The sequence below is a fragment of the Erithacus rubecula genome (genome assembly GCF_903797595.1).
Source record: "Erithacus rubecula genome assembly, chromosome: 15".
Taxonomy (NCBI): Eukaryota; Metazoa; Chordata; class Aves; order Passeriformes; family Muscicapidae; genus Erithacus; species Erithacus rubecula.
This window is the reverse complement of record NC_136667.1, coordinates 11,229,564-11,252,426: the sequence shown is the minus strand read 5'-3', so window position 1 is coordinate 11,252,426 and position 22,863 is coordinate 11,229,564. Positions and strand designations below refer to the sequence as shown.

Here is a 22,863-nt window from a genome sequence, read left to right as displayed (position 1 = left end):
GTAAGAGTGAGTGCTATGGAGAGTATTAACTAACAGAGTTGCTCCATCCCCTCAGAGCCAGATAATTTCAGAAGGCACTCTAACAGATATGCTCTTGCTGTGACAATTCCAACAGGACAGAGCTTAGAAGCATTATCAGATTGCCAGAACCTCTGAGAAGCTGGAGTCACCCCAGTCACCCCCTGTGTTTAGCTGTTTGTACCAATATCAGCAAGAGGGGAAATGAAAAACAATTGAGAATTACCTGGGAATCCAGGAAGGCCTGGTTCTCCTTTTGCACCTGGACTGCCTGGAAATCCAGGCAAACCAGGATTTCCAGCTGCACCTTTAGAGCCTGGACTACCTGGGTATCCAGGCAAGCCAAGGTCTCCCTAGAAAACATTAAGCACGAATAAGAACCCAGACTTTTTAAGATATGAAGGACTTTATTGTATGTTCCCCATTCTACCATCACATCAAGGTCACAAGTATATTGTGTACAACTTTCTTAATATCCAGTTGATGTGAATCATCTCAACACAAAATTAAGCAAAACCAGCAACAGTAAAGACTTCAACAGTTTTCCTCTATAATTTTGTGTACAGTATCATGGTTTTCCTCAGAACTGGTCTATGTTAAAGAAAAAAAGCCTCTTCCTTTCTTCCAGCAGGATCAGAGATTTTTACCCCATGATAATGCAGAATAAAAAATAAACCAGTGCAGCTTTAAAATTTTAAACAGCAGTAACCATGCTATATTATTAATAATTTGTTCTTAAATGCACATCTTAATTTTTTAGGAATTAACTACATAATTAGACAGGGAACAATGATATTAATTGTATAAATCCCTAGGAACTATGGAAGTGTCACAGGCCACTAAGTAAACCCAGCTTGAAAAGTCTGGTAAACAATCTTCTCCTTTAACCTGATTAAGTCATATATAAATATTTTCACCTTTAAAATGAGAAATTTTTATCTCACCTGAAAAGTCAATCCTGCTTGTTACTGATATATTTATATACATATTTACAGTTACACATAGTATAAATTAAGTAATAGTTTTGGGGGAAAAAATCAACACAAAATTTAATTTCCTCATGGAGTTTTCAACTGAAAAATTTTGTTAAGGTACCTTTGGTCCAGGGGGACCAGGAATACCAGTGCTTGAAAGACCAGGGTCACCTTTCTCCCCTTTCAGTCCAGGAAATCCTGCAGGCCCAGGCTGCCCTGGACGTCCTGATATTCCTTGGTTACCTTTAAGCCCAGGGGGACCTGTCCAAAATATAAAATGAAATTTAAAAATATATAAATAAAGCTTCTGCAGTAATTTACAGAAATCATTCAAAGTACAGCAACCAAACTAGAAAGGCCTAACAATTTGAGCTGGCCTTGAATACCTAATGTTTTTTTTACTTTTAAAACCCAACTAAAACAATTACCTAAAAATCTCAATTACGTATGTAGGGCTTTATGCAATCCTCATCTTTATTGCTATTATTATATACTGGACACAAGCAAAGTCATATTTAGAGTACATAAAAGGAGAACACTGGCCCAAATGAAGTAAAATTCAAGCACAGAAACTGACCTGGAAGGCCCATCTCTCCCATAGCTCCTTTTAATCCTGGAGGTCCTGTTGGTCCTGGCTGCCCAGGAAGCCCCATGTCTCCCTTGATGCCTAGAAAATGTGTGATTGAGTTCATTAATGGCAGTAATTACAGGTTTCTGATACCATGTATCCTCATATGAACATGCTTATCATCTGATTACAAGCAATGAATTTGGAGTTTAGGCCTCATACTGCTCCTACTTGCTTTTCCAGACTTATTTGTAGTAAGTTTGTTGCAAGCCAAGATTTGATCAGGGCCACTGCTTATTTATTTTGAAGATTAGTTTAATGAAAGAGGTCAAATCTCAGTCCAGGATTTAGTCACCATCTGAAATGATTCAGCACTGGTGTGACATGGTGTCTCACAAGTTCCCCTGCAGAACAAACACATTATCTGTTTCTTATGTTCAACAAGTGTTTAGCAGCTTCTATTACAGAATTAAATGCAACCTACAATACCCAAACTACTCTGAGTCCTGGATGGTTAACAATATTCCCCAACCCAACAAAATATTTACAGCAAGGCCTAGATTAGACACAACAAGCAAGGACTCAAGATTTCAGATAAATTGTTATAGCTATACAGAGAACTGGTGTGCAACAGAATTAGTTTTCTCGTTCCTTGCAATTCTTTAAAGGAAATATTTGACATCCAGACAGCTTTTGCAATACATCCATTAGGCCATTTTCAAAATATAATGCTTAGCAATATACAAAATAAACATATGAAATGCAGATGCTGCAGTCACCTTGCTTGTTCAAGCAGCAAGTACTTTTCCAGTCATCCTAAAAGACACCTTAATCTTTAATGGAATCAGTTTAAATCTGCTCTTGGGTCTGTTTGAAGGAAAGGGCTCCAACAAGCATGTGTTTGGATAATGACTTTAAATGTCTCAAAACTGTGCTGCAGTTTTAAGCACAAATCCCTAAGGCTAGTTTAGATATAAGCTCATTAACATCCCAACTCCATGTGATAAAAACATATGCAAATCTTTGTTCATCAGAACTGTTCAGCCTTGTTACTGACCTGGCAATCCTGGCACACCTGGTGGGCCACTAAGTCCTGGTGGGCCTGGGTCACCTGGGAGACCTTGATAACCTTTCTGGCCTGATAAACCAGGAATACCTCAAGGGAAAAAGACACATTCTATTATTATTACTATCACTACTACTGTATGTTTTCTTTTACCTAAAGAGATCAGATGTATCTATAGATGAATAAAAAGCCAAACAGGAATTTTTATTCAGTAAATATAATTCCTCTTAGTTTAGCAAAGTATCACAGAACACAAAATATTTGTACTTGAAAATTTAAAATTACTACAGAACAGGAACAATAGAAGTAAGTAGAAAGAAAAGCAAGTTCATGACTAATGCCAATATACTTCATTCAAAGGGCTGTCTTCTGGATGAAGACTCCATTCTAACGTTTGCATTCACCTAGATTATTTATATACAATTACATTGCTACACCAAAATCACTTTGAGACTAATAAGCTATAAATTTAATGCAGGTGTTTTAGCAGATTTTTACAAATTCTATGTGGTTGTTATCACATAAGAACTTTGTGTTGCTCTGCTGACATAGAGAAAGAAAAATAGTGTCTTGGGATCCTATCCAGGCTTGCAAGATATTAATACAATAGGTAAATTAGCACCATAATGGCTGGGACAACATCAGGGAAAAGAATTCTGACTCGCTCTAGGGTAGAATATTTTTGACTCTTCTCAAGACTAAATTAGAGTTCAAAGGAGACCCCTTGGTGGGGAGGAGGGGGAAGCCAGCAGGAATGAGAGAACTCAGACTTGAGAAAGACTTCCAGGCTGCCAACTTGCCAAGCAGAAACACACACAGAGATGACATTTAGCTCACAAGTGGTACAGAGAGACATCCAAAGGGGGAATATAGAGGTGGTGCATGAGCAGATGACCTAAGCAATGTCATCCTACATGGCAAAGACCCAAAGGCCTTTGAGATAGCAGGAATGCAGCCAGCACAGCAACTATGAAAACTCTCTCACCATGCTTAGGTGCTTCTCATCCCTAGAAGACTGAATTGTAATCCTGCTAAGAGCACCTTAGTGCTACTACAAAACTGCCATGTGCCAAATAATAGTAACAATAGTAATAGTAGCAACAGTAATAATAGTAACAGTAGTAATAGTAATAATGAGCAAGGACATTGCAAGCTAACCATAAAAAGGAACGTAGTCCCAAAATCCCTTTAAAAAAAGCCTACATACAAGACCCTTAAACTACATTTATATTCCAAGCTAATTTATTTCTGTAAGAGTAAATGAACAGTAACAGATTCAGCCACAGCTTACCACTATGTGTAGAGAACAAACCACCTCCCCATATCCACATGCAAAATTCTTTACCTGGAACACCTGGCTCGCCTTTTTCTCCTTTTGCTCCCAGCTGTTTGGGATCAAGTGTTCCAGGTGGACCTGGCAGACCTGCTTCACCTTTGATGCCTTTCTGCCCCACTGGTCCAGAAGGCCCTGGTGGACCAGGTAATCCACTATTACCTACAGTAAGTACAGCCAACAAAAGGAAAAAAAACAACCTTAAGGTATGCTAATGTATTTGTCATGCTTTTTCTTACATAGGGTTTATTAATGGAATTGGAATTCATCAAATGATCAGGCAGTTTATGGAAGGTGCTCCACAGCATCTTTAGCCCTGGAAAAAAGCAGAGTGAATGGAGTGCACAGAGATGTCTGTCAGCTCTGAACAGCAGAGGAAGCAGCTGTGCCTGCCTGAGGCACTTGAAGAGCTCCAAGTGCCCCACCACGCTGTGCCACCAGCACCAAAGGGTCACAACAGCTACAGCAGCTTTGGATTCACAGCCTCCTTGTTCTGGAGAGATGAATCGGGTTTTCTTCTACCAAACTCTTTCAAAATTTGTCTCCAGCAAGAAGTTTGGGAAAATGCAGAAAGAAGAGACTCTTTGTGGTACCTATATAGATAATTCTTGATTACTCCATAACACTAACCTACTGATTCTCTTCTTACTGCTGTTTTAAGCAGACTTCAAAACACACTTCAAAATATTGCCCTATTTTAATGCCATCAATCCAAAGGAAATGTTTCTAAAATAGCTAATAATTAATGATATCAACTAAATAGTGATTGGATACTATGGCTTAAAAATGCAAAGCAATTCTGAACATCAGCACTGTCACAAGGCTATAACTTAGGCAGGTCCCAGAAATTAAAACCTAGATGTTAGTATTACAAAACCTCTTTCAACACAGGACAGGGAAAACAGCATTCTGTGTCCCTTTCAGGGTTGAAGAAAACAAACATTACCTTTCAAGCCAGGCAGACCATTCCTTCCAGGAGTTCCTGGAGGCCCTGGAGGACCAGGAGCTCCCATGATGCCCATCTCACCTTTGGCACCTAAAAGCATTGAACCACATTGTCATTCTGAACAGAAACTCAAAACCTATCAGGTACCTTGAATTTGCTTCTCTGGATCTCTATTGTATTTATTAACCAGCATATGACTGTTTTAAGGGAATTAAAAGCACTCATTTATCGTACAAATTAAAATGAGATAAAATGTCACTTGAAAATTGTGGAAATTTTTCCAATTAGGCCCTGAGAAGAAAATTGGCACTGCTCTGCTATGGTAGAAAGCATGTTTATGTCTTCAAGAGGTTTAGTTACCTGGTTTGGAACACAAACAGTAGTTGGAACAAACCTGAATTTATTGAAAGGCAAGAAGACTATTAAGTACTTCTACTTCTGGAATCTTTTGTATTGCTCCCTCTATTCAAGAGATTATCAAAATTTATTTTTAATATTTATATTTCAAAGGGCAAAACAGACTAGCTTAGTCTCACACTTAAAATAAGGAAATTAATACTTAAAACTAAGTAGCATATATCATTATTTTTTTTAGACATTTTGTTTTTAATTATAGCAGTGACTAGAAAAAAATCACAAAATAAATTAGAGAAATAACATAACAATGATAATCAAAGTCATGTCTGAAAGTTATGAAAAAGAATAATGTATGAAATATTGGCAGCGGGGATTTTGATGCAACAAATTCTGTTACAATGTGTTTTTTTTCAAATATGAGATGTAATGGTTACATATATCCAGCTTTAAATAGGTAGGATAAACACTTAATTGCATTAAGCTGGCATGGCCAAGCATAAAGAACTTACACCTGTAACTGTAGTTTGGTCTTTCTCCACAGGTAAAACACATGAACTTACCTGGAAGTCCAGGTATTCCATCCCTGCCAGGTGGCCCAGGTGAGCCCTGAGGCCCTGGTAGTCCAGGGGGTCCTGGATATCCTGGAGATCCTTGGTCACCTGGAGGACCAGGAATATCGAAGCCTGGAGGACCTGGATCCCCTTTCTCCCCTGGAATGCCTTGCAACCCTAGACAGTGTTGTTGAGACACAACATTTTAGCAAAAGATCAAACAAGGCTGAGATCTGTGTGTCTGGGTATAGTACCACAGGAATAATTTTAGTTGCAATCCATTCCTAGCACTGATGAAAACCCTGATATTCTTCTAAAACCATTTATTTTTTTATGGCTTCTAAGTGTTAGAAGGCCATATTCTCCTGAAGAGAAACATGACTAAAATTTTACTAAGGTGCAGAAAATGCAATTCAAATAAAATCCAAAAGGAAAAAACCTCTTTTTAACAACATATTAAGTCTGATTATTAAAAGAAAAAGCCGAATTTATTAGAGTAGTTTGTATTTTATAATTAGGTATTCAGATTCACATATTTCCATGAATTATTCAATTTTCCTACATTCTAAGATAACATTTGCTAAATATTTTTGAAGGTCAGCAAAATTCTTCACTACATTGTATTTTCCCTGAATGAAAAATAATTGTCAAAATATGCTTAAGATTGTTCAATGCCAATGACCCTGAGCTGAGGCACTGCTGAAGCAAGCAGGCAGCTTGTTTCCCTCCAGTGCACAGTGTCAGTGAAGATGCTTACTCTGGAAATGTAGCTGACCAAAAAGGAGAATTGATAAATGTCAAGTTAAGAAAAGGCTTTGAGAAACAAACCACAGTACCTGGGGGACCTGAGGTTCAAAAGCCAACGAGTTAGAGCTCATCAGGAAGTTGAGACAGGGAGCAATAAGCAGTTGTAATAGTCATTAAGTTAGGAAACAAAATAAAGCACATATAGATTAGAACAAAGACAAAAAAAAAAAAAATCTATCCAAAGTTACTGAAAACAGATCTAAATACAAAGAATTCAATGTTAACACAGCTAAGAGAAACCAGACTGCAAAGAAACTTGGAGATCTTTTTCAAAGTGCAGCTACCACTGTATGCAGAAACCCCAAACACTGACATATTTTCAAATATTGATGGTACATTTTAAAAATAATTTTTCCCCTCTTTCCTTGTCTAGTATTTTTTACAAAAGTCAGGAAGAAGCTTTTCCTGGTATGTTTCCTACAAAACTCTGATTTCTAGATAATGGCTTGGACCCCTTCTGAACTCCAGAGTACATCCTATCAATCAGCTTCTCATTGATTGGCCCCACATTCTATTAAATCCCTCCAAATGGGGATTTTCAAAAGATGTTCCTTCCTTATTACACAAATAAAACCCTTCCAATATTTTCACACATTCTTTCAGTTCTATTATGTAAGTGTGTATTGTTACACTCACAGATGGTATGTTGCATGCCCTGGCATAATCTAAAATAATTGACCACCATGCCAAAACCTCATAAATAACTCCAAGGTAGCAGTATTTCAACTCTGTAATGGTGACCCCACAGTCAACTGCAGGAACAAGTTTAGGAGTGATGTCATCATGTGTTCTTTGCATGTTGAAAAGACACTGAATTTTCTTGATGGCATTAGCTATAGACTTCCATTTATTTAATTCTAAGCATGTTCCCCTCTGACAGCAGCTTATCACTGCTTTAAGCCATGTGCCTGGTGTGGCTATTTTGCAGAGAAAAAAAAACAGTACTGGATGATGAACAGGGGATATACATGCTCTGTGTTCAAGGGCTTTCTATCAGCAAGGAGGAAAAAAAAAAGAGAACATAATATATAGGACAAACTCGATACTCAGAATAGTTAAGATATTTTTTCAAATAGAAATTAATGTCAAACCAATTTCTGGTCTCAAAAATGTAACCACATCATGATTAGAACAATATAGACAACACAGTACATTCTAAAGTAATTTGTCGCATATTCAAAAAAGGAAAAATGTTGAGTTATTGCCAACTATTTGAGTAAATGGTGGTGCAGAGAAAGAAAATTCTCAACAGGGACTTCTAAGATTTTCCAAATTACCTGAAAAACAGAGTCCTAGAAACTTTACCCTAATGCTGCATAAAGGAACAGAGTCAAAAGAGCCTAGTAAAACACACAAGGGATGGAAGAAGGGAATGTAAGGCATTCTGCACAAAACAGAGACAGAGCAGTGCCAAGTGAAATAAGGATTTCTCAAGCGGGATCTTCCAGCATGCACCAGATTTCAGAGCCCCATGCTGTTAATAGCCACACTGATTAGTTGAAGAGGGAAAGTAGAGGCATTTCAAATCCATCAACTCTAGTAAACATTGTGCAGTTGTCAACATTGGCATTTTGTAGAATAAATTGGTGATCAAATGAAATCAAACTCTGGCTAGCACAGACAAAAGAACATGCATTAGATTAAACATTCAAAGCCACACTAATACATCCCTCCCTCACCCCACTAAGCCTGTGTTGCCCTTCTGTTTCAATTTAGCCCCCAGTGCTGCTCAGGACCCTACAGTCAGCACAGCAAGCCAGGCACAGGACCCACTGCTGCCCCTGTGTGCCTTGTCCCAACCCCTTTTGTCCCTAGCTCCCAACACTGAGCACATTCCAGGTTTGCTGATGTCCTGACCACATTTTTTGCCCCACTCAGATTTAAACACGACCCACACTACACTTGTGAGCAGAATTCAAGCTCCATGGGTCTATTTACTGAAGTGCTTGCCTACCTTCAAGTTCAGCACTTTGCTGAATCTCAGCTCACAGGTCATAAAAACCTGAATGCGAACAACCAATCCATGATCCACAGTCTTAGAGCTTAGACTTTGCCAGCATGCATTGCAAACAATGCCAAGTCCAGTGCTGACACAAAAACACATTCAAATAGTGTAGCTCAGACATGCAACACACACAATTCTACAGGCATGGCAGAATTAAATATTTAATTTAAGACTGGAACTGGATGGGTTTGGGAGGGCTTCAGTGCAAAGGATGCTGAAGACTACAAAGAGTGTTCTCACTGTTGTCACTGCCACATATTTGCAACATTAAGAGTTGGCGCACAGCAAGCCCATTCACTGAATGAAAGGAAAAGAAATTTCCATGGACAAACTTAATGAATAGAATGATGTACATGCATATGTACCCTTCTGTGCAGAGATGGAACAAGATCTTCATCACCAGTCCTTTTAGACAAAAGACAACCAAACTCCCTTCAGAGATATGTACTTAATTATCACTGTCTATCTATCAAGTTGGACCTTCAGCATCTTGTGTACCTGCTTGTATATGCCAGAAATAATCTATGGGAACCATTCATGTAAGTTTTACCTGGGGGGCCAACAGGACCTGGAGGTCCTGGAGATCCAGGAGGACCTTGACCACCAATGCCAGGGATGCCTGGTGGGCCTGGAAGTCCTGGTGGTCCACTTGGTCCAGGGTCACCTAAAAGAACACTCTTGTTTAGTCAAATACTAAACTCATGTCAGAGACATTTGCTTTTAGAGCAGAGTCCCTGCACATTGTATTTGAAATCTTGTCCTTGCATGCAAACAAACATTGACCTAACAGAGAAAAAAAAACCACACTCCAGAGGCTATTTCTCAAAGCCAGAGATGTGTCCTCACTCAACAAAGACTGCATGAAGTTTATGGTTTGAGGCTACAAACACATATATTGCACCATCATCTGCATCAAGCTCAAAAGATGCTCTCCAGCAAACCAGGCTTGTACAGACCGTGGTCAAGAGCAGGGGTAAATGAATTGCTAACTCTGTGCATTTGGAAGCACAATGCATCTAAACGACAATTGTTCTATTGATAAAGTTTTACCCCCATATAAACATTATTTTTCTTTAGAATACAGACCTTCTAGTACTGACCCACACATTGGGATTTATTCCCTTAGCTGCCTTTTGAGAACACAGTCTTCCATTTACACAGGTGTGTCTGCTTTGGAAAAACTGATTTTGAAGTAATGGCTCTAAAGTCAGCACTGCTTGTATTTCATTGCCATATGCCTCCCAGCATAGCTGTGCTTTAAGAAGTTCAGTAGGGATGAAACAGGGGAGAGTTCTCAGTACCTTTGGGGCCTGGGGTTCCATCAAAGCCTGCCCGGCCTGGGAGACCAGGGTTTCCTGGGAAGCCAGGATCACCTTTAGGTCCTTGAACTCCTTTTATGCCTGGGGGTCCTGGGGGCCCAGGTGGTCCTGGAACTCCAAATCCACGGTCTCCCTATAACAAATAAAAAAAAAAAAAAAATTGAAAGGGAATTTTCTATGTTTAGCCTCTCCTAAAATGCTGAAAGTAACAAATTAAAAATGGCCACCATCTTAGAGTTCAATTTCTATTTTACTACCCTCACTCAAAATGTCAAGTAAAATACTTTTTACTTCCCCACCATCAAAAGCTGAGAACAAGAGGTGAAATCCTCCTCACCATCTTCCCAGTGACACAGAAAAACCTCAAATGGAAGTTTTATAGTAAACACAAACACAGACCTTCTGTCCTGGGAAACCTGGTGGTCCAGGAGGTCCATCCAGACCAGGGCGACCTGGAGTTCCTGGAGCTCCAGGCAGGCCTGGAGTCCCTGGGAAACCTACAAACAACATGAAAATTAGGGCAGCAGGACATCAGAGAGCATTATAACAGCTTCTCCAGACATGCCTAAAGCCCATGAAGAGATTCTGTGCTAGCCCAAGCATACTTGAAGGGGTACCCATTTAGCTGAGAGAATTTCTGAGAATTCAGCCTTTGCCACAAAGGGTCTCTGGGACTCTCAGAGGGGGCACTCCCTATGCTTTTACTCCCATGAGCTTTTACAAAAATCACAAGCAGTTCACATCAGAAACATTAACATCTTGAGGCAGCATTTGGAGACCATTTATTGACTCAAGCTCATTTCCAAATGTTACCCATTTGTGTGTTGTTGGTTTACTGAAGAATGTAAGCTACTGAGAAGGAGCAGGGTAGTGAACAGAGTAAAAAGAGCTCAGCAATTTTTTCTCCTGGTATTTCTGAAACTGTTATAAAGATGTATAGCTTTAGGACAAACATTTTTTAAAGGATTCTAGAGACAGAAGTCAACTCACTAGCAAAAAGTGAAGAGACACTATCCCTTATGTCACCTCTTTCAGCTAGTACAATATGGTAACAGGGCAGTAAACATACCCTTTGGGCCTGGTGGACCTGGAAGTCCAATGCCAGGAATACCTGGCTCTCCCTTTGCACCTGGGATGCCAGGTAAACCACGCTGACCTGGCTGACCAGGATCTCCTGTAGAAAGAAGAATATCAACATAGTTATCCAGAATCAGAATAAAAAAGCTCTTGGAATTCCCTGGATATCTAGCTGCTGCTTTACCTGGAAGACCTGGATCACCATCTCTTCCTGGAGGACCAGGGGGACCTGGAACTCCTGGTTCTGTAACAGTCTGACCAGGCTCACCTTTTGGACCTAAAACCAAAAATTATAAATATGAGTCATGCAGTAGGAGCTCTTCTGCTTTTCTTTTAGCAGAAAAAGATGCCTGTCCCATCCCAAGCTTACAAAGAACTCAGACACCAACAATACTTTATTCAATAGGTCCCAAGCCCCACAAAGCACTTAGGGGCTTAAAGCCCTGTTCAATATTCAGACAGTTTTTCTGAACTGTTATTTTTTAATAGCTTCATCCTAGGTACCATCATGTGAATGGTATTTTCCATAGCTGACACCAGCAGAACTTGATTAGGATCTGTGTAGTTGACAAGAAAGTAATAAAAGCAAACTTGTTCAAAGCATCCCCTTTTTTGCTAAACGTGTTGTAGCTGCAGTATAGGCAATCATACAGTGGTAGCTACAATGCATTTCCACTGCAGACAGTGGAGAAGGAGAACCCTGGAAGTCAGGGCAGAAGGTGAGGCACATGCCTAAAGTGACATGGCACAAATACTGCTCTCCCTGTGATTCTATGAGGATCCTCAGTAAGGGAACTCACAAATAACAGATCATACAAAGCCTCTAGGAAAAGTTTAAAAGCAGCATTATGTTCTGAGAACTAACTAGAGCAAAAAGGGCAAAGTCTGACTTTGCAGTACTTGCTCAACAGCACACAGAGACCAACTCACCTGGAACACCAGGAGGCCCTGGACGGCCAGATACACCTTGGATGCCCTTTTCACCAGGTGAGCCTTGTGGACCAAAACCAGGAGGTCCAGGAAGGCCTTTTTCTCCAGGAAGACCTGGTATCCCTGGGTCACCTGGAATACCCATTTCTCCTTTGAATGCAACACTTCCCTGAAATAAGAAAGAGCATGATGGGAAAGGTCATGCATCAAAAGAGTGAAGTGTTTCATTGCTTCTGCTTTGAAACTGGCAGTTTCTATCCTTCCAGCTCTCATTAGCTGCCTAAACCTTGCTAGCATGGTAGAGAGCAGGCCTGAGCTTGCTACTTAGCTCCTTCCAGTACATAGGTGAAATGTAGATGATGGCAGAAGGGACCTTCTGACATCAACCAAGAGGAGACTTGGCTTATTTTTAGAGCACTGGCAGATTGGGGAGGTACCCCAGTGTATCATCGCTAGATTGGTGTTTACTGAAGAGAATTCCTGCCTTATCACATACAGAGAAAGTGCATTTGTGCCAGTTATTTTATCTGCACTATGACAAATGCATGCAGGACTTCCCAAAATATCCATCCAGTCAAAGACAGCCAAAAATGGAACTCACAGGTTCCCCCTTAGGGCCAGGCAAACCTGGCAGTCCATCTCGTCCAGGAGTGCCATCTATACCAGGGAGACCTGGAGGTCCTGGGAAGCCAGGGTCTCCTTTGTCACCTTTCATTCTCGGAGAAGTCAGGACATCCCCTGGGTCTCCTTTGGGACCAGGCCTGCCAGGAGCACCTGGGGTGCCTGGAAAGCCCTGGGGGAGGAAAAAGTAAAAAAAAAAAAGAAAAAAAAGGTATCTTAGCTTTTTTTTCACTCCCTCTCAGAGTATGGAACAATATATGAATCATGCATTCAAGGTAGTTATGGACAAAAAAAATTAGACAATAAATTACATCTATTGCATACAGATCTACCTATCATGCAAGATAAATGAGATGCTCTTTTCCCCACCAGAAGATAATACCACCACTTACTGGTGGCCCTACAAGGCCAGTTAATCCAGGAAGCCCCTTTTCACCTTTTGGTCCAGGAAAACCAGGAGAACCTGAGTAGTACAGAAAAACATAAAAGAAAAACATAAATCTGGAGAAGCTGCAATATCAAGCATGATGTTTCATTGATAATAGCTAAGTTACTTTAAAACTAGACAAAGTTTACTCTGGTTTTTTTTTTTTTTGGGGGGGGTGTTTGCTTTTTTTTTGAGATCTTCATTTTATTTGAGCAGAAACAAATTTGCTACTCTAAGTTGAATCAGTAATGTAAAAAAAATATCATGCTTTTAAAAAGCACCAGCTCCTCCATTATTCCAGGAATAGTAGTAGTAGAAGCTAATTTTTCTCTCTCAGTTAAATCTACAGCAGACCCTAAACCTTCAACATTCAGAATGGTTGCAAGGCTATCTTTGAACAGAGAAATACTTTTCAAAGACTAGATTTTCAAAGAATGAGTGTTTTATGCATGCCCATCTTGTTTCTCCAACTGCTCCAAATACAACATGCACCAACTCTGCACTGGAGCTGACAAATGCACATTTGAACTTGTACAAAATGTACAGATATATTGTTACCATTGTACACAGACACACTGATAAAAAAGTGACTTTATGGAACATATTAAGCAAACTAGTGAAGAGTCTAGCCCTACCTGGACTACCTGGAGGTCCTGGTGGTCCTCTCTCCCCAGGAGGACCAGTAACTCCAGTTCCTATGCAGTTGAAGCATGTGTCTCCTCTATCACCTAAAAAGATTTGCATTGAAAAACTTACTTGAGCATCAGGTTTTATAAAATATTAAAAGAATTCAGCACAACAGTGACTGTTTTCTTGCTACTGATCTATAATACCAGGTCTAAAGTGACTACTTCAAATAATTACTGCTTGAATATTAGAAACCTTCCCCCCTGCCCCCACAAGTTAAACTGAAGCTTTTTGGTGACTAGGAGTCAGACAACCAATATCAGATATTATTAGAATGCATTTATGACAGTGCAAAATAATTAAAACAAAATCACTGCTTTCAAAAATAGAAAATAGAACCATGGACTTTTGTTTTCTCAGCAAAAGTGTCCTCTTTTAAAGTAGGCACTTGACACTTCTAACTATAACTCTAAACCACATACATCAAAATTCCAAACTTAATTAAACTTCAATAGTGTAAAATATATACTGGGAATGTTTCATTGATTTGAAAATAGACCAGAAGGATTTAATTAGAAAAAAAAAAAAAAAAAGATTTGTTTCAAGAAGCTTAGGAATTTCCTTCACGTACAGACTTATGTGACATTCATCAGTGTAATATATGAGCATTTCATTTAGGCTAATTAGTTAATCCCTACAATCTCCATGAGAAAAAATACTTCTCTTTGAGTGAGTACAGAATTAAGTGAGCTGTTTAAAGTAATTTATGATGTCCATGGTTGGGCTAGGAAAAGATTCTCACTTACCCATATCAGGATCCTCATTGCAAGGTTGTCTTTTTGGAAACAAGGATATATATTAAATATGACTTTCTTTTGCTTAGCAAACAAACAAATCTCACTGCAGACTGACCAACTCAAATTAGGAATCTTGTATTTATAATTTCAATGCTGCTTTCTATAAAAAATTTCAAATTTATTAATGAACTAGAAAACATTTTCACACAGACTTGGCCAGTGCTGTTACAAAGCACTCGGTTTCTATCTGCCTGGGAGATACTCATAAACCTCAAGTTCCATTTTATTTTATTCAAGATCCATGCTAGACATTGGTTGTACCCTCAGTCAATCCTGTGCTTTAATATTAGGTGAAATAGTATCCTACTCTCAAACAGCTGAAAGCAAACAGCTTTCTTATTCAGAGACATGAAATATCTGCATTAAACCCTATTGGGAAGGGGCAGCATTAACCATTATTTAATGCAATCTTTACATTTGTTACCAGGCTTCCAAAAAAAAAGAGAAAAATAGAAAATATATTGATGACACTGCACCTTTTTGGCCTCGCTCTCCTGTAAAACCTTGCTGTCCTGGAATTCCTGGAGGACCTGGCGGCCCTTGCTCACATAACCCTTCACCTAAGGAACATCAGGAGAGGTTTTATTATCTATTTGTGTTAGACTGACAGCAGCACCAAATACATGTATTCAGTACAAAAATGTATTTGAGTAGATATTCTAATACACCACCATAATCACAGACCAAACATTTTAGCAATTCAGACAGGACTGCTGGTGAAAACCCACACATATAATTCAATCTCAAAAGGAAACAATACAATACACAACAATCAAATTCTTTACAACCTCAACCATCTACCACTGCTTCCCACAGCCTACACACTTCCATCTCTACACTTCATTCTGATATTTAGCCTCATCATAAAAACATGCTTATGAATCATCATCAGAGCAAGGGCTCTTCAGATGCCAATATCATCTAGATGCTAAATTCCTCCCTGAAACACGTTAGCCCCTCTCCACTACAGCTTTCCAGTTCTTATATTCCATCTGCCATTCCCCACTCTCCTTATACCAAAAAAAGAGCTGTTTTCATCCACAGTGCCCACTCCAAAGCTAATTTCATGTGATCTACACACTAGAATATTTAAGAAATGAAATTGGAATTCTGTGAAAAGTTACATCTTTGACTCTCCTGCTATCACAACTCTTAGTAGGGAACAAATTCTGTACCTTAAGCCTAAAGTTCTCCTACAGATGTCTTGATATGCAATAGAAGCAACTAGGAGAATGTATAGGAATAGAATCTCATGGTCTTCAGCTGCACATAAATGACAGCTTTGGAGGTGGAATTTAAAAAACCCAAACAAACAAACAGAAACCCAAACCTAAAGCTGTTTCGCCTCTTCTGCTTGCTGTTTATGTGATCATCACTTACCAGGAGCAACAGATGGAGCAGGTGGCCCTGGGGGACCTGGTGGTCCTGGTGGTCCTTGTGGTCCCTCAACTCCTGGTTGCCCAGGAATAGAAACTCCAGGTAAACCTGGATCTCCCTTCTGTCCTCTCTCACCAGGTAAGCCAGGTGGGCCAGGAGGTCCAACAGTAGTGATCCCTGAGAGAGGAAAGACTTAGTTCTTTGCTAGGTTTATGGCTTACATCACATTTTTGCAAGGATGACAATAATATACATTTCACATTTTTAGAGATGTTTGAAAAATTGACCTGAGACTCAACAACTAAGTTTATGATGGGGGAAAAAAAAACCCTACCAAAACAAACCAGGACTAATGAAAGAAGCACATACACGTGTTACTGCTCACTCCCACTGTAGACTCAGATCCTCTCCTACGAGACTTGTGGTACACAAAACTTTCTCTGTGTAGTGCAATGGACAATGTATAATATAGATAAGTGATATGAGATAATCACCCCTAGGAGCATTAAGCTAATATCCTCAGTTCATCACAGCAAGGGCATTGAATGTTCAGAATTCCTCACACTATCCCCAGAAGTTCAAGACTACCCTTCAAGCTCAAAGGTAGCTCTAAATATTCTGCCTTCTGTTAAAAGGGGTGTGTAAAGACTGTGAAGCCAAATACCCAATCACATGTTTGAACATACAACTTAATTTAAAGCTTGCACCCCTACCTGGAGATCCTGGCAAGCCAGGTGGGCCTGGCCTACCAGAGAACCCACGCTCCCCTTTGGCTCCTGGAAGTCCTGGCAATCCTTTAACTCCTTTTGGTCCCACTGTTGCATCAATGCCTGGTCTTGGAACAACCTGTAAATGTGAATGTGAAATGTGAAACTACTTGCCAGGAAAAGAGTCATTGGAATCATAAAGAGATGTGAGGGAGGGAAAGTTCAACATACTTTGAACTTTATGCCAATGACAGGATGCTTTCCCCACTCCAATGAATTACCAAGGAAAATTCCAGTAAAGAGCACTCCCCAATAGGAAGCTGTTTGCCTGCCAAGCCAACAGTCACAACAGGCTTCAGTGAGGCTGACTCTGTCCTGCTGGTCTGAGGTTATAGTCTAGCCTGTGTTTGTGACCTAACAAATCCCAGAGCACAGAATTGATATTGAAAGAAGGAAACCATTATTTTTGTTAGTGTATATATGAAATATTTTCTGATGCTCTTAGTGTCATACCCAGAGATGGGACTCTCAGTCAGCCAAGAACTAGAATGAAACAGTATCAACCAAATGCAGAAAAAAATAAAGGATCAGCAACTTACAATTCCAGGAGGACCAGGGGGACCCATGTCACCTTTTTCACCCTACCAATGAAATTAAGAACATTTCTGATACTGTGCAGCAGTACATAAGCAAGTTATTGCAAATATTCCTCAAAACTGTAATAACATAGGCAGTGCAATTACTACTAGGAAGAAATTAACTCAGTGATGGCAAATTTTCAATGTATTACAGAAAAAATCCTGGCATACCTTTTCACCATCTCTTCCTGGAGCACCATTTATTCCAGGCCCACCAGGTAAACCCTTCAAGAAAAGGAAATATAATCACACTAAGATCTTCTCCATATCAAAAGAAAAGCTTATAAAGACTCTGCTTAAATTAAAAACATATGAATTACTCACATCCCTACCAGGTTGACCAGGTTCTCCATCTTTGCCAGGCTTTCCCTTCAAAGACAAATATGCATTGAAATAAAATGCTTCAGTGGTGAAGAATTCTTATTGAAATTATGTTACTTGTTTCCCATTTTTCAGTAAACCAAACTATCTAGAATGCAGTTCTTGGCCTAAACTGAGATTTCCATTTTGAAAACCAGAGCACAAAATCATGACAGTCTCAGAGAAATGCTGGGTAAATACAACACCAAATGATCTCCAGTTAACTACTGCTGATTCATTGTGTTTACTACTCCCTTATTTTCACATTAGTATAATGTGACCAGTAAAACTAAATAAAACTTTGTGTTTGAATTTTAACTCTACTTAAATCAACACAATTTTCTCATTATTATCTATGAAAATATAAGATGAAGTTCTGCTCAAAGAAGTGACTTCTAAAATACATATTCTTGCTGAATAGATTTATCACTGCTGTGATAAAAGCAGGGCAAGCTTCACTTGATTCCAGACCATTCACTGGGCAGACAAATGGCACTTTACTGTCAGAGTTACAGAAGACATGTCTGGGGGCACCTGCTGGAACAGAACTAGAGAAGGTGATTGAACTTCACCTATTGAACCTTCCTCAGTATGAAGATCACCTCTCAGTCATTGAGACATTGATAATAAGACCTCACAGATTTAGTGAATCAGAGTATAATGTGATTTGTGAAATTTGTTTTCACTAGTGATGAGTTCTAACTCTCAAAACTGAGGTTTTAAGACATCCTGTGAATGTGCAGGACTATCTGAATACATAGACATTTTAGGAGTAAATCTAAAATGGCTTTGAGCCTCACCAAATCATATGGAGCCCTAAAATGTAAATTTAAAGTAACTTAGCAGCAAAACTGCACTTCAAGTATGCAACGTGCCCACATTCAGAGTAATAAAACCAAATAAAAATATTGGTAAACAAGCTTTTGACAAAAGGCATCTGACATGTCCTCTCAGGGCTTTTATCCTTTCAGATCTTTGCAAATTTATGTTGCAAATCTCTGTCGCAGAGAGAAGCAACCATTCAAAACCCACTCAAAATATGATGAGACTTTTGGCTTGGTAAATTTGCTTTTTATGTTCTTTGAAAGAGACAAATCAAAGCCCTTCTATAAATCCCAGCAACTAAGAAGGAATAACAAACATTTATCTGGAGCACCAAACATTTGTTTCCACTGTATTTATTTCCTACGGAAATTGGAAAACCTACTACCAGCATATTTCTAAACAATGTTTATATATTGTCCAATTAACCTGAGCAAAACTTGTGTCTTGATTTTCAAGGGGGCCCATTTTATTGATGAAACAATGCATTTAGAAGCTGTGGAAGTGAAGATACTGAATGTTGTGAGCTGGTTACAGCCTCTTTTTTTTTTTGCTGGTCCAGCCCATGTTATTTTCATCCTATTTATTAACATTTCTATGATCTTCTTCAGCTTTTCTAAGCTGTGATATCCAAGTACATTTGAATTCCAGGATTGATTTGAGTCTGGTCAGGAACAAAGTGACTCCTGCTATCCCTAGATAAATCTATCCTGACTTGTGCCCTCCCCACATAGCACATAAATTGAGGCAGTTTCTTGGGAAGTGACAAACAGAATACTTTTGGTCTTACCAGTGCTCAGAGACTTGGTTTTGCTCACAAGCAAACCCACCAAGAATGAGTTTAAACGGACCAGCTTTTATTTTTACATATATATATACGTATATATATATGTATATCCACACCAATCTCATGCTGCTTGGCAACCCAATACATAGCAAACTGAATGAAAACCCTTTCTAAAAGGAAACAGAAAACTGCTGCTTCAGACAAGTAGTCCAACAACTTTGAAGGTTGTCACACGTTAACCACATAATATATTTTAAACTATTTTCTCCTGCCCCTCCAAACGAAGATCCAATCAGAAAGCACTGAGAGAGCCATAGCTAGAAGCACTGTCATCAGCCCTGTGCATCATCTACAAGTTGCCAGGTTACAAAGAGAAGAAAATGTAGTCTCTTACCCATAAGCTGATGGCCCCACCTGAATTCAACATTTGCTTAATTGTCAAAGATAACACTGAATCGAAAGATAAATGTTTGGTTAAACAGATTACTTACTCTTTTGCCTGGTTCTCCTTGCTCACCTTTTTCACCTTTTACACCACCGGGAAGACCCTGGACACACAAACGTCATCTTAAACTGAGCCCGCAAGCCAGAGTAAATGAAGTTATAGTTCTGATACAGATGCAACAAAATAGAACTTAGGTTCTACTCACAGGAGGGCCTGGTGGCCCAGGAAGTCCTGGTGGGCCTGGATCACCTGGAATACCCTGTCATGCATGGGCAGAGAAAAAGAGGATTAAAGCTTCCATCACTCTCTAGAAGCTCAGTTGACATTTTTTCTTAAATAGAATATTATTGCTGTCATTTAGATTTCAAGTTATAAAGGATCATATTTATTCTTTCTTTGTGTGGAATTTAAAGTGAATCTATAAATTTTATTAACTGCTCATCCTGTTTATTCTGTTTATCCTGATTCATTCCACTAAAAACACAACTGCCTCCTGCATGCACTGCAGCAGCTGGTTTGGTGGCCTGGAGGTGCTTTCCAGTAGAAAAGAGAAGAAAGGAAAAAAGGAAGAAAGAACAAACAGATGTCAGATCTTGCTGAAATTATAGGAGCAACAGCCATTAGATTATTGGCAACCATTGAAGTTGAGAGGCCATCAGGATCACAGCGTGTTTGTCAGAAAAGTGTCACAGGATCATTGTGTTAAAAAGGTCTCATTCCTATTTTGTCTTATTACACTTTTCTATACGTTACTAAATCTTTTCACCATTAACCTAAAGAAAAGTTAGAGGCTACTGAATCCACAAAAAGTTTCTAAGTTTCTGTGCAATTTCCATTAATTTCTTGGAGTCATCCCAGACTCAAGCCCACACTTGATTTTAGTCAGAGATCATAGGTGAAGGCACAACCAGAACTCCTTGTGCATTTCACAAAAAGGTACCTGCAACATTGACATTTTTTACTGATAGTGTTTTATGAACAAAAATTATGTTGAAATAAAAACCAATTTGCAAACTTGAAAATCATTATAAATGTTGGTCAAAGGCAATGCACCCAGAATGTTTATAATTCTTAGTGCTTTATAAGGAATGTAGGTAGAATGCTTTTACTTTGTAAATTTGCACAAATTAGTGCCAGTATAATTAGTCCTTCAGGGGTCCCTGATGACAGAAGCAAATTATTCTGACCCCAGTAAAATCAGTCAAATTTTTTCTTCAACAACAGTGTGGTCAAAATGTCATCTTGTGTTTCCTTAGAATTATAAAGACACATAATGCTGCTCTTTATTTTCTGTCCTATCACCTGTACAGACAAAACCAGAGACCTTTCTAGGATGACTGTGCACTACAAGTGTACATCAGCACCTAGTTCTAGTTAATGCCTAGTGGTGTTTAATGCTCGTCTGAAAGGAAAAGTAACAAATGGTTTTCATCAAGATTAAGAGCAGAATTGCCCTACACACTGCTAAAACAAAATTCTGCTGTATCCCAAAGCTTTCTTCTCTGACACATTTCCCAAGATAAGAAGATGGTAAGGAAGAAACTGCTACAAATACTGATGGAAGAAACAAATAGTTTAAATTTCAGTTGCTACATTGAAATTTTCAAAATAATCACAGTACAAAAATGATCACTCGACACTTTTTCCTCGAAGTATCTACCTCAACTCTTCTATTACTCAGGGTGGTATTTGAGAATATCACAAAAACTTCAAGGAAAATGTGACATCCAGGCACCTATGATCCTACTGGTTTTGCTCAGACTGTCTATGGCACCCAGAATTAAACAGTACTGCAGAATGTTCTCCAGTGAAAAAGAAAGAGGAAAAAAATGTAATAACTTTAAAAATGCTAACTCTCCCGATGACCTGGCATTTATGGGTAAGGAGGGATCCATACAAATCAAACCAGTATTTTGAGCTTACTTGTTACAATATGACTGATATTTACTTCTGAGATGTCAGAAACAGGTAAAGCACTTTATTTAGATCACAAGGAATAAAGATCTTAGGCATCAAGATCTTTTGGGCATCGCTAATAACAAAAACGAAGAAATTGAATTAAAATTTTTGAAGAATTCTTCACAATGGATGACACAGCTGGTTAACTAGTGGGAATCTGAACCTCCAGACTGCTTTGAAAATTGCAGTTCTGGGTGTCAAAGGAATGTTACTGTGAACTACCTTTAAGAGAGTTTTTTCTGAATAATTATTTTACTAAGGGAAGTAAAAACTAATGTGACCGGTGTGCTTTCTATTAAAAGATAAGTACTAAAGCCTGGAATATTCAGTACTCTGAGAAAAAAAAAATAGGACCTTTGCAGTAAGAAGGATGTGAGCATATATGAATCCAACCAACAGAGGTTGCAGTTTGATCATATGCTCACCACAGGCAGGTGTACTCTCCCACTCACCTGATCTCCCTTCTGAAACTCAATGTCATTTGGTCTTTTCTGTTCTCCAATTTGTCCTGGTGGTCCTGGAGGTCCCTGAAGACCTTGCTCACCCTAATGCGTAGGAAGATGCAGTTCATTACAGGAAATACAAGCAAAAATATTTTGAAAGTAACAAACAAAAATATTATTATGATAACTGACTCACTTTTTCACCTTTGGGTCCTTGGAAATTCAAGCCCATATTACCCTGCAAAAAGTATAACTCATCAGCCCTTAGAGGTTACAAAGAGAAAGAAAACAGTCCATGGGCACCATCAATGTGAGAAAGACCATACCTTGGGTCCTGACAGCCCTGGTGGACCAGGAGGTCCCTATTGAAAAAGGAAACCAAAATGCAAGTCACTTAAAAGCACTTTACAAACCCCTGTAGAAAAAGCCCCACAACAATGTTGCAACTTTGATTATCTCTATGCTGACAATGCACCTTGCTTACCTTTGAAAACTCATGCCATTCAACTTAACAAATATATAAGAAACTAGTTCTTCCATTAAGTAAGACCATAAAATGAAATTAAACAGTCAGGCATTAAACATCATAGGCTAAATAAGCTAAATCTTGTCTCATGTTTCCCACAAGTAAGAAGTCTGTACAACAATTCAGCACAATCTAAAGCAAAAAGATGTCTGGGAACAGGTTGTTTCAGAAGTATCTTATTAAAATGTGCATAGTAACAGCTCCATGCTGAACTGAATGCATGCTGCTGTCCTCATACCAAGTCCTGATTATCATGGTCTCTGCACTTTACTGACCTGCCTCTGAGAACCCAAAATGAAGTAGTAACTGTCCCATT

The 22,863-nt window shown here is 39.0% G+C and overlaps 1 protein-coding gene across 2 annotated transcripts in view; it reads right to left on the bottom strand.

Moving 5' to 3' along the window:
• The window catches only part of COL4A5 (collagen type IV alpha 5 chain), a 75,770-nt gene that overhangs the window by 18,441 nt on the left and 34,466 nt on the right, over positions 1–22,863 (bottom strand). Inside the window, exons 11-37 of one of the 2 annotated variants that reach the window (XM_079318564.1) lie at positions 22,348–22,383; positions 22,218–22,259; positions 22,031–22,123; positions 19,825–19,878; positions 19,666–19,722; positions 17,530–17,574; positions 17,377–17,430; positions 17,167–17,208; positions 16,574–16,706; positions 15,864–16,037; positions 14,960–15,043; positions 13,635–13,727; positions 12,965–13,035; positions 12,553–12,744; positions 11,952–12,120; positions 11,206–11,298; positions 11,014–11,118; positions 10,344–10,441; positions 9,927–10,077; positions 9,158–9,289; positions 5,823–5,981; positions 4,906–4,995; positions 3,972–4,121; positions 2,618–2,716; positions 1,570–1,659; positions 1,114–1,253; positions 245–371 (exon numbers count right to left, since the gene is read on the bottom strand). In XM_079318564.1, the coding sequence (XP_079174690.1) occupies positions 245–371; positions 1,114–1,253; positions 1,570–1,659; positions 2,618–2,716; positions 3,972–4,121; positions 4,906–4,995; positions 5,823–5,981; positions 9,158–9,289; positions 9,927–10,077; positions 10,344–10,441; positions 11,014–11,118; positions 11,206–11,298; positions 11,952–12,120; positions 12,553–12,744; positions 12,965–13,035; positions 13,635–13,727; positions 14,960–15,043; positions 15,864–16,037; positions 16,574–16,706; positions 17,167–17,208; positions 17,377–17,430; positions 17,530–17,574; positions 19,666–19,722; positions 19,825–19,878; positions 22,031–22,123; positions 22,218–22,259; positions 22,348–22,383 (2,773 nt within the window). Of the gene's footprint in view, positions 1–244; positions 372–1,113; positions 1,254–1,569; positions 1,660–2,617; positions 2,717–3,971; positions 4,122–4,905; positions 4,996–5,822; positions 5,991–9,157; positions 9,290–9,926; positions 10,078–10,343; positions 10,442–11,013; positions 11,119–11,205; positions 11,299–11,951; positions 12,121–12,552; positions 12,745–12,964; positions 13,036–13,634; positions 13,728–14,959; positions 15,044–15,863; positions 16,038–16,573; positions 16,707–17,166; positions 17,209–17,376; positions 17,431–17,529; positions 17,575–19,665; positions 19,723–19,824; positions 19,879–22,030; positions 22,124–22,217; positions 22,260–22,347; positions 22,384–22,863 lie in introns of both variants that reach the window. The other variant, XM_079318565.1, reaches the window with a different exon arrangement.